This window comes from Lemur catta, chromosome 1 (assembly GCF_020740605.2).
Source record: "Lemur catta isolate mLemCat1 chromosome 1, mLemCat1.pri, whole genome shotgun sequence".
Classification (NCBI taxonomy): Eukaryota; Metazoa; Chordata; class Mammalia; order Primates; family Lemuridae; genus Lemur; species Lemur catta.
In genome coordinates this window covers 199,052,214-199,064,230 of record NC_059128.1, presented here as the reverse complement: position 1 = coordinate 199,064,230, position 12,017 = coordinate 199,052,214, and the positions used below count along the sequence as shown (strand labels likewise).

The window sequence follows — 12,017 nt, the reverse complement described above, 5'->3', positions numbered from 1 at the left end:
TCAAATTCTGTCCAGAACTCTGGTAAACAGCTGACATCCTAATCTAAAATTTCAGATAATCTGTACCCAGTTAATTTTTATCTGTCATTCCTGACTCTCTTATCTTAAATAAGTGTGATTTCACTTCAAGTGTTTATAACACAGAGATCATACATCTTCAATGTAAGTTCTACTTTAATGCCAAATGAAGCTAACGGTTTTATTTTACTCACTACCAAGCAGGAGTACAAGAACATCAGCACTCACTTTCTCTTTTTGCACTACCTCCTCCCTTTGCATTTTCTAATACTGTAAACAATATAAAAGAGAAAAGCAAATTTGTTCTTCATGCAGGGTAGAGATGTGAAACATCAGCACTGTACCTTCCTCCCTAGCCAATCAAGATCTTGCTGCTATGGATGAAACTCCTTTCACCACCACCCAAGAACCGTAAGAAGAAAGCAACCATTAGAATAAATTCAAGGAGTAACAAAAGAGTCAGAGAAGCAAGTGGTCAAACATTTTATTTTTATAGATGAAGTTAAGTTACTTGACTTAAAAATGGTGGCAGATATCCTATAAATATATACAACTATTATGTACCTATAATAATTGAAATTTTTTAAACGGTGGCAGAATTGAATATATTACTCTAATCTCCTGACTTACTTTTCTGTCTTTTCAAATTCAATGATTAAAACTGTGCTTGAAAACACCAAACATTACTTCTCAACCTCATTTCTCTTCATATGTGTAAATGGCTAACACTAATGAAAGAGTATTTCATCTTTCCAATGTTTCACTACTATTCATATTCTGAGACAATAAACCCTCTTAAGTTTAGGACCAACTCCTTTCGCCACAGAGGATGGTTAGTTTTGTATCCAAACGGAAAAATAAATGACCGGTAATATTTCTAGGTTTCTAAAATCCCTTTACATAATAACAAAGGATTATCCTGTGGAGTAGTTAGAGCTTGATAATAGATACCCTCTCCTAAATCAAAAAAGTGTCCTTGAAAATTCCAATTGCTTTTCTCAAACAGTTCTTAATCAATGGTTAAGTCCAAACATCCCATCTCATCTGCTTTATAAGTGATCAAAGCTAAGGCTTTAAGTAATGAGCTGATTCACAGAAAGTCCCCAGACATTTTACATGCACCCTCATTTATATCTAGACATCTTAAATTTCCCACTGGTGCTTGATATTTAACCCACACAGTAACTCTAGGCAATGGGTAAGGTACAGACTGAGGGGAGAATGGTTAGATCCAAGTAACAAATCTAGTGTTGCTGTACAGGAGGATCAAAGTTGAAGGTATTGAGGTACTGACATGACACCTGTCTTCTGTGCTTCTGGGCATGAATCTTATAGAAAGGCTTATCCCGAAGATGATACAAGGCGACAACCCCATAAAATGGCAATCCCTCCACTGGCTTTCTACATGCCAACACTTTTATACACTCAGAAAAAAGCTGAGCTTCTACTTACACTTATGTAAGTCTTTAATCTGGCAAAAGGGGCCCAACTAGGGCATATATAAATGAAATCAACTTTTATTACCTTACCAGACACACCTGGTTCTTTGTAGGTACTACTTTCCAATGATCTACAACTGCTGAGGGTTGGACAAGAGGATGGAAACAAATACGTTCTCTGTGTTATCTCTTTGATCCAACTACTTCAGTGAATTATGTAATGCTCCAGTTGGGGGACAATGCAATCATTTATTAAGAAATTCTAAATTAAGAAGGAAGCCCAGCAAGGTTAAAAGACACATCTTAAGAACTGCAACCCCAACATCTTAAGGTCCAACCTCAGGATGGACCCTCAGTTAGCTGGCTACAGCTTCATCTTACCATATCCCAGCTGCCCAACTAGAGGATTCCATGGGCATGGAGTAACCCCTCCCCTCCCCATGAGAGACGGCTGAGCTTCTCAACATACTACAGAAAGCCACGAGGCCTCTTCTCAAAGCAGGGGATATGAAAAATGTAGGACTAGGCACTGATGCTGAAGGTCAAATAGCAAATTGATTAATTTGATGTAATAATCAAAGGTGACAATAACAACTCGTACAATTTGTACATCACTTAATATTTTATAAATGCTTAGCACAGAACTTGATTCACTGTAATACTCTGAAGATTTTCCTGGCAATGGGTAAGGTACAGATAGAAGGGAGAATGGTTAAATCCAGATAACAAATCCAGTTAGCATAAGCAACTCCAATCTAACATAAGCAACATCACAGTCCTAAATTCAAGATGAGGAATTCTCAGGTATGATTAAATAATGGAACCTAAGGTAAGCTAAGCAGGTGACAAGATTCATATCCAAGTACTCTGACTAGAAATGTTGTGCCACTTCTAGTAACAATAGTTATGATCATCACAACTTCAAAATTATTGTAGTTACTAGACCTGCTGCTAGATATTATTTAATGTACTAATAAAGCAGCAAAAAAATTACTGTATCACCTTTTAAAAGAAATTTGACCACTGTACTTCAAAATAATTGGTCTCCTTTGTATCTGTGAATTTTATATTTTACTTTTAAAAAGACTTCCCCAGTCTGCCAATGGATTCCTTGGCACAAGAAAGCATTAAGCATCCATTCTGACAACACTCAGATAATGCTTATCACAGATCAAAATGATCATATTATAAGTCCAAATCTGTGGACCTGATAGGTTTCAAAGAACATACAGAAATACAAAATTCATCTAACATTGGTAAAGTTTTGTCATCCAACAAACAGGTTAGGAAAAGGTTTTACTTTAAAAAGTTATTACGTATGATAAATATGGGTTACTAATTTACAAAGATAGATGATAACTGTGTAGTAAATCAAATGCAGTGTAATGGGCATAATTTAACAATAATGATTCAGAAGTCATTTCTGGATGTGACACTGTCTCAATATTATTATGAAAATCAACTCTCGTTTTTGTCTAGAAGTAAGGAATAGCATTCTAACCGGAATGCTAAATATCAGTAAGTGTGCTTTGCTGTCTTGGTAACGACAGCTTTTGGAAAATTACTTATATTTTCACTTGGTCATCTATTTAAGGAACAATATGAACCATAGAGGAGAATCGCCTAATTCTAGATTAGAAAAGAACCTCAGAGATCCTCATTTCCCTTTCTCCTCTTTCCTCCACAAGCTAAAAATGGCTCCAGCCAGCCAGCTAAATTTTGATAAATGACTATTATGTGCTGGGCACCTTTCAAGGAGCTGGCAATCCACTGATGAAAGGACACACAAAGTCCCTGCCTTTGTGTGGAGTTTAAATGCGAAAGGAAGACAGACAATACCAAGTAAACAAGTAAGTGATACCCCAAATAAATAAAATCACTGAGGGAGTTGCATGCAGACCCCACCTGGGCCTACATGTCCTACTGCTAATTCTGTGTTCTATAACATCACAATGCCAGGATCATAGAAACAAAGGAAAGAAACCAAAGAGAAAGTGCAGAACAAGGAAAAGGCTCAGGAAGAGGAAACTTGCACAATACTTTGCGGGGAGGGGACACCCTTGGTACATTTCTTTAATTTAGCATTGCCAACCCTATCTGTAATCACTCTTCAGACAAATAAACCACAAAATGAAAAATAAAATTGCTGCAAATCCACTGATGATGAAAACTAAATGATACCTAAGTACTATGCTCTTTTCCACAGAAGCCTCCCAACCCCCACGTACACACTCTATACATTGTGGAACGTTTTCCTAACTTCCTATAGAAAAATCAATTCCGCCGAAAGACTTAAACTCCTCAAAGAGAATCTAGTTTTCATTATTCTCCGCCAAATGGGTCTGATTCTTTGTGAGGGCACAGGGCAATCCTCCACGCTCCTTTCTGTTCATCATTTTCACAATGCTGAAGGTGAAACAAAGCAGTGGTTTAATCCCAGGTTGTAATTACCAAAGGGAAGCAGCTGAGGCTAATCTTTAAAGCTCAGCTGCCTTGGTTCTGCAAAATGAGGGGAAAGTGATCCATGGCCTCCACCTAACAGGCCCCATTATTTCTCCACAGGGGCTTCTGCTTTTTGCAACTCTTCAAATGGTCCCCACTTGAGAACAACCAACCAAACCAAAATTTAAATGCATTTTTCAATATATTTCTTGTCTCTTCCTGGCCAAGGGAAATGGAATATATATAATTTCAACAGGTACTGACCCATTAACCAATTCCCAAAATGATGAAATAAGGCAAAGTGTGTACCTCTGCTATAACCACAAAACTACTTATTTTGACTATTATCCAAAGTTGTGGGATTACAACAGTTAATCTGGAAAAAGAGTGGTGTCCCAAATGACAAAAGATTAACTTCAACCTTTCGACTTTTTCCTTTCATATGCTTTTTTAAATCTTTGGAACAATATTAAGTTTTTCCTATAACATTTGAAAAATATAAATTACTATGGAAGCATGGAAAATAAAATTTCTTAAGCAGCTACTGAAGAAATTTTTATTAATATATACATAAATTATTCAGCAAGTTAATGATGAGGTTAAAAAAAATGAGAACCATGGCCAGTATACAATGGAAGGAAAAATTTGCTTCATATCATGTGATTTCAGTATGGATTTAGGAAGGCAAGCTCTGCCAAACTTTCACTGGAATTGCTATAACATAGTCTTTTTCATTGTAATAGCTACCATCTATCAAATGCCCACACCTCACATAACATCTCTCTTAATTCTTCCCTCTACCACATCAAGTACGTATTCACACACGTGGTGAAAGAATTTATAAAAGTTACATAGAAAGTAGCCAAGGTGGAATTTGAAGAAAGGACTCTCCAGGTAATGCCCATGTTCTCCTCAGCAGTATTACCCGCCTGGTTTTTCCCCAGTTTTAACTCTAATCACACTCACAAATGCTTTTATATAATGGAGATGATGATGACTGTGATAAATTAAGTTCCCTCTTAACTAAATCCACTTTCTTTACAGTTGAAAAAAACTTAGCCTATATTTTCTCTGCACCTGCACAACTGTCTATTAAATGCCAGGAGTTTGTCTTACTACAAGATTATTTGCTCATTGCTAACACTTACATTTTATCAAATTTATTTGACCAACTTTATCAATTTATCTTTAAAGGACTTTCAGCTATTTATTATACAACAAATTTGCTATAATCAAGAATTTCTCCATTCACTCAGTGTACAGTTACTAATGTAACATTTTTACATGTTCATCTGCCTCCCTCTTCAATGTTCTTACAGGAACAGACCATCGCATACATGAGTAGCTGGTGTTTTAAAATGGGAGATGTGTAAGTATGCACACCACACATCTATGTTCACACTGCCAGAAAGCAACACATCCGTAAGGACAGGCTCTGCCACCGACTTCAAGAATGTATCGTAGTAAGAAAGGTCAGCATAAACAGAAACACCTGGGTTGCAATCCTGGTTCTAGCTGGGGCCTCAGCTTCCTCATATGTAAAGACAGGATGGTGAAAACTGGAGACATAAACCATTTAGCACAGTGCACAGCACACAAAGCAGTTACTACCACCATCACCACCACCAATAAATCCAGAGTAGGCGGGGCCATTTTTCCCAGCTCCCCCCGTGTTTGCTGATTCTTAATTGGGACAAGTTACTGCCTTCCCCTCCCCACCCCTTTTGTGATAGCTTTGAGACATAATTTATATACCATAAAATCCATCCTTTTAAAGTGTCCAATTTAGTAGTTTTTAGTACATTCACAGAGTTAAGTGAGCACCACCACTATCTACTTCCAGAACGTTTTCATCACCCCAAAGAAACACCCCACTAACAGTCACTACCCATTACTCCCTCTCCCAGCCCCTGGCAACCACTAATTTATGTCAGTTTCTATGGAGCTGCCTACTGTGGACATTTTATATAAATGGGATGATACAATACATGGCTTTTGTGTCTGGCTTCTTTCACTCAACATATAAAGAAAGGTTCATCCACATTTTAGCATATATCATTACTTCACTCCATTTTATAGATGAATAATATTCAATTGTGTGGATATATCACACTGTATTTATCCATTCATAACTGATGGATATTTGGGTTATTCCCACTTTGGAGCTATTATGAGTAATGCTGCTATGAACATTAATATACAAGTTTTTGTGTGGTCATGTTTTCATTTCTTTTGTGTATATACCTAGGAATGTAATTGCTATGTCGTATGGTGACTCTGTATTTAACCATTTGAGGAATACCCAGACTGTTTTCCAAAGCAGCTATACCATTTTACATTACCACATACAGTGTAGGAATGTTCCAATTTTCCCATATCCTTGCCAATACCTGTTATTAATATTATCTGTCTTTTTGACTATAGACATCCTAGTGTGTATAAAGCATACTGCATTGTGGTTTTGATTTGCATTTCTCTGATAGCTAATGAGACTGAGCATCTTTTCATGTGTTAATTGCCACTTGTGTATCTTCTTTAGAGAAATGTTTACTCAGATCCTTTGTTCATTTTTAAACTGGGTTATTTGTCTTTTATATTCTTGAATTTTAAGAGTTCTTTATATATTTTCAATACAAGTCTCTTTTAAGATATATTGATTTGTATACATTTTTTCCCACTTTTCAGTTTTTAGTGGATATCCTTTGGGACACAAAAATTTTTAATTTGGATGAAGTCAAATTTATCTATTTTTTTCTTTTGTTTTTCCATGCTTTTGGTGTCACATCTAAGAATCCATTGCCTAAGCCAAGGTCATAAAATTTTACTCCTAGAGTTTTATAGTTTTAGTTCTCACACTTACATTTATAATCCATTTTGAATTAATTTTTATACGACATGAGGTAGAAGTTCAACTTCATTCTTTTTGCATGTGTATTTCCAGTTGTTCCAGCACCATTTGTTGAAAAGATTATTCTTTCCTCCACAGAATTGTCTTAGCACTCCTCTCTCTTTTAAATATACATTCAGAGCATTCATTTTTTGCAGGTACGGTTCAGTCTAATCTTGTTATTTTCCAGCTATCAAGCATTATATTACTCAACTTGAACCTGCAAATCTTTGAAGCATATACATAAACCCCTCCTAGATTTATTTAAGCTTGGACACTCATTTACATTTAAAAACATTTATCAAGTACCTATTATGTGCCAGACAGTATTCTAGATGCTGAGACACAATTCCCAGGAGGCAATATGAGTTCTTTGGAGTAATTATGAAATGCATTGTATTCCATGACAGAGATGGGGACAAAGTGCCAAAGATGCTGAAAGAATAGAACCACTATTTCTGCACTAGAGGTTCTAAAAGGGTCACACTGAGGAGGGGCATTTGACCAGAAAGAATGACTGAACTGTCAGACAAAGAAGGGCTCTAGAGTATTCCAGACAGTGGGACAGTATGGGCACAAAAGCATGTAGTTGTTAAAAGGGCCCAAGATATCTAGGGAACAGAAGTTTACACGTTGCAATGCGGGGCAATAGGTAAAAGTGCCCCTTAAAAGGTGAGGCAGACTGAGTGTTAGGGATTCTCATACACCACATTACGGAACTTTAACTCTACTTGTGTACAATTCTACATCTGAACAACAAAGCTACGTGTATTTCAGAAAGAGGACTGCAGGAATAAGGCACAGAACTGACTAGCATACGGACAACTCATCCCGAGCATTTCTCAAATACATCCACCCTGGAGGAGGATTTTTTAAAATTTTGTGATTTCTTTCTTTCCATAACTGCATAACAATAACATAACAATAATGCATTTTGCTCCTTAGATCTCTTGGTGATGAAAAGTCTTCTAAGACATTTTATATTTGGTTCCACCCTCATTTCTTTGAAATGTATATACTGCCTGCCTTAAAGATGTTACACAGGCATCCTAATGGCTTCTCAATGAAATTTTCTTCTTATTAACTATCTGTTTTTCTCAGACACTGTACTGTAACATATCATTAAAGATATAATACTATTCACTGAAAGTCATTTAACTTTGGGCCCATCTTCTGATCAAGAAGCCCAGCTGAAATAGAGTTATACACATGCCTTATGGTCTGCTTCTTTCACCTTTTATAATTCAGAATCCAAATTATTCCATTTTTACTATTTTTCCAGTATCTTCTAGTATATTCTACTGTAACTATCAGCAGGGAAAAGTCTCACTATGCTTCTACCATCAGTTGTACAGTTGTATGAAAGTGAGTTTACAGCTCTGCCTTTACCCTTTCTACTTGGATTTTCCATAGACGTTTCTCAGAATCATATATATATATATATCCCGGTAAAAAATTCTCCATTTTTCCCAGGACTTCTAATGCGAGTTTTGAATTTAAGATAATCACAGCAACACCACTAGCAAGGAAAAACACACTGCAACTTCTCTCCATTTTAGAATGTTCAATTTTTAACTGGTATTCCTTCAATGGACCTTTAACATAAAAGGAGGTGTTATTTTTGCTGTCACAATGGTGAGAACTGTACTCTGTTCAATGGAATGAAACACTTCCTCAAAATAAATGAGCATGAGACATAATGGAATTCTACATTTCTTGTTCTTTTCTGTTAATTGACTGGTGACGTGAATGTGATCCATCATCTTGTGTCCCTGCTGGAAGAGCCTGTTCTACACCCTTTTCTCTCTCAAGCAATTCTTATTTACAAAGACTTGTGTAAAACAAGTAATTTATTTGCAATAGCAGGAAAACTGGCCAACAATCTGGCTATGTGCAAAAAAAAAAAAAGTCAAATTGGCTCACATAAAAGTAGGGATGGAAAAAATGAAATTATAGTGATTGCAATATGCCTTACACAGTGAAGAAATGAATAAGTTTTTACATCAGAGAAAGATAAATCTTTGATTCCTGCCTGCACTTCAGCAATTTTCCTATGTAGCTGCCAATTTTTTCACCCTAGCAAAATCATTAAAAACTGAAAATTATAGACTTTTTAAGCCACTTTAAAAGCAGAGGCAGAGAAACAGAGAAAGAATACAAAGAAAGAAAAAAACTCTGGAAGGATATAATCCAAAAAATGTTAGCACGGTGATTATCATCTCTGAGTATTAAAATTACAAATAAATTTCTTTAAATACTTTTCTGGCTTTTTGTCCAATGAATATGTTATGCTCTTCTAATCAGTAAAAAAAAGAAAAAGAAAAAAGAAAAAGAACAAAGGAGGCAGACAGAAAGAAAGAAAGAAAAACAGTTGGTTAGCTAGGTATTTGGAAAGGCAGTTATGCAGGAAGAAACAAATATGCACATTGTGCTGAGGCTAGGACCAAAACCAAAGTATACAGAGACATCCACTATATTCCATGCACCTGAAACATTTTATATCTTATTCAAGTATAGGAATTTAACTTAATCCTTTAAAACTCTTTTACCCTTCGAATACATCCCTGAGATTGTTACTATCATCAGTTTACTTCAGAGAAAACCAAAGTTCAGAGAAATTTAAGTATGGTCAAGCTCTCATATCATGCTTAGTAATTCACCAAGCCCAGGTTGTGCCGCATAATGGAGAAATGGACTCATATAACAGAAAGCAGGCCCTATTTATGTAAACAATGTTGCCTTTGATATTTTAACTAATCAGGTCTACAAAACTTTTTTTAACTCTGGCAAACTGTGGTATAGATGGAAGGAAATCTCTAAAGCAGAAAACTTCATGAAGCAATCACAACCCAATGATCACATATGGAACTCAACTTGGCAGAGGACAGACTGGTACCCCTTCTGTGTTTCCCTTTCTCTGACTCCCTGGCACGCGAAGTGGCAAGATACAGGAAGTACCACGTGATACCACAAAAATGATAGCAACCCTAGCATTATTTTCACTAAATTAACTCCTGGAGTAAGTTTCTGAAGCCTCAAACTATATTCTATTGAAATAAGGATAGTGTACATAGTGAGTGCAGAAGTCACTGGATTACCTGTGAGATATAACCTGGAGGCACATGGATGGGAGGAATGGATCCATTGGGTGACATCATGGGAACTTCAGCAGGTCCTAGAAGAGGTAAGAGTAAGACATGAATAGTTGAGGAAACATACATCATTCAAAATAATCATTAGTATTTCAAATGTACTATCAAAACTGAAGGTAATTAATCACTTTGACTATTTTCTCTTCAAGAATGTGTATATACTGCCTTAGAGCCGGACCCAAAACCATGAAAAGGAATTCTCTGGCTGTAAAACTCAAGGAAAACAAACAAACAAAAAAACCAAATTATAAGCATCTTTATAAATATTTAATGATTCCCAAAGCCTCAAGTTCCAGAAACCAAGACTGTTGGGTTCAGAGTAGTCTAAAAGGGCAAAAAGGTTTCTTTTCCTTTTTTTGGCCTTGAAGAGAACGTATTCTTAATAAATGTTTAAACAAATCAATTTTGAAATGAGTTTATCCATTCTGGTTTTAAAAGATCCTATAGCACTTTGGGTTTATAATTTTCAGTTAGATTACTATTTTCAATAAATTACTGTAACATGCCATTAATTTGAAATAGAAGAAACCTTAAAAATACTCCAACTAAATTTGGTCTGTCTTATAAGGCAGAGGAAAAAAATAGATCATATTTTTAAATAAGGAATACTCAAATTTACTTGGATTATTTCAAAGTAAAGCATTAAATTAACAAGAGATTAATTTCAAAATATTAAGTTTAATGAATGTTAATTACATGTCTAAGACAAACAGTGAGTGACATGGTTAACACTCAGTTACCTAAGACATAGTTTTGAGTTAATGTTTAATTACAAAGAAACTGATTGTTATAACATCAAACTCAACTTCTGACACCCTTCCAAAGACCTTATGATTAAATGATTTCCCTAGAAGTGCAAGAACCTCACGGTCACTGGTTTTGGCTGCCCTATTCAGCAGCCTGCCTCCCAGATGTCAATCCAGAGCTATGGGTTTCTAGTGTGAGATGCGACTTCCTGGCTCCAAGCGCCTTGTATTGTTTATTTGCTTTCTTCTAATGTGTGTTATGCTGCCGGCAATGAAAATTGTCTGGCTGGAACAAAAAGCAAGAGAAATACAACACTTCATTTGGCAAAAGGAGACAGATTCTGCCACCCAGTGCTGCATTTGCATGTCAGTACAATGCACCTTTCACTTCACAGTGCAGCCAGTGCAATGACTACTTCACAGAAGATGCAGTGGAGAAGATGCAGTGGCGGGAAGAGGAATGGGCACACTGGTTTGCCCATGAACAAGGTCTGCATTGTGTAGGAAAAATACATAGGAGCAGGACAGGAAAGATATATAATATTCAGATAACATTCCAAATGACCAGAGTTCACTGCAACTTCATGGACAAGATACCAAATCACTAAACTATCTGATCATCTCCATACTCGTATAAAACCATAGCAGTCTCTCATCTGCTAACATATTGGTAATAATTTAAAGCAAGAGAAGAGCAAAAAAATGGATCATTATATGATCCAATTTTATTTTTAAGTATAATTTAAATTAATACATCCACCAGCCACTTAAAGCACTGGTTCCCAAGTCTATCTTTCTCATCAGCTCCAGCATTTTTGCCATAGCCATCAAGATAGTTAGGTATTTACCTAATGTTTTTATTTGAATTGACTCACTTAAAAATAAATCATAGACCATGGTCAGCCTTGTCCTGAGCACTATCTGTGAAATCCAAGGGTCAATAGGCTCAGCTCTATGGAGCAGATGTTAGGAATATGGTCTCTGCCTGGTTTTATTCCCCAGCTCACTGGTTACACTAGTTGTGCAGCCTTGAACAATTCACTTAGCTTCTCTGAGCCTTGTTTCTGAACAGTTATAAATGAGAACAATTCTCACTTCATAGGTTCAATTTTTAAAGATTAAATTTGATAATACATGTAAAAGTGCTCACAGCAGTGTTTGGTGTGATAATCACTCATCAAAATGTTACCAATCATCATTATTCTTTACAACAATTTTTATAATTTTATTGCTAGCTTTTTGTTGCTTTTTCCTTTTTTTGTTACAACTACATTTTAAGTACTAAATTTTTTTCATAGTACATGTCCATGTGACACATAAAATCAACAAGTAC

The 12,017-nt window shown here is 35.9% G+C and overlaps 1 protein-coding gene across 6 annotated transcripts in view; it reads right to left on the bottom strand.

Annotated features, from left to right (window-relative positions):
* The window catches only part of FNDC3B (fibronectin type III domain containing 3B), a 322,862-nt gene that overhangs the window by 149,403 nt on the left and 161,442 nt on the right, over window positions 1–12,017 (bottom strand). For all 6 annotated transcript variants that reach the window (XM_045539669.1, XM_045539672.1, XM_045539671.1 and 3 more), the window contains one exon: window positions 9,885–9,961. In XM_045539669.1, the coding sequence (XP_045395625.1) occupies window positions 9,885–9,961 (77 nt within the window). The remainder of the gene's footprint in view (window positions 1–9,884; window positions 9,962–12,017) is intronic.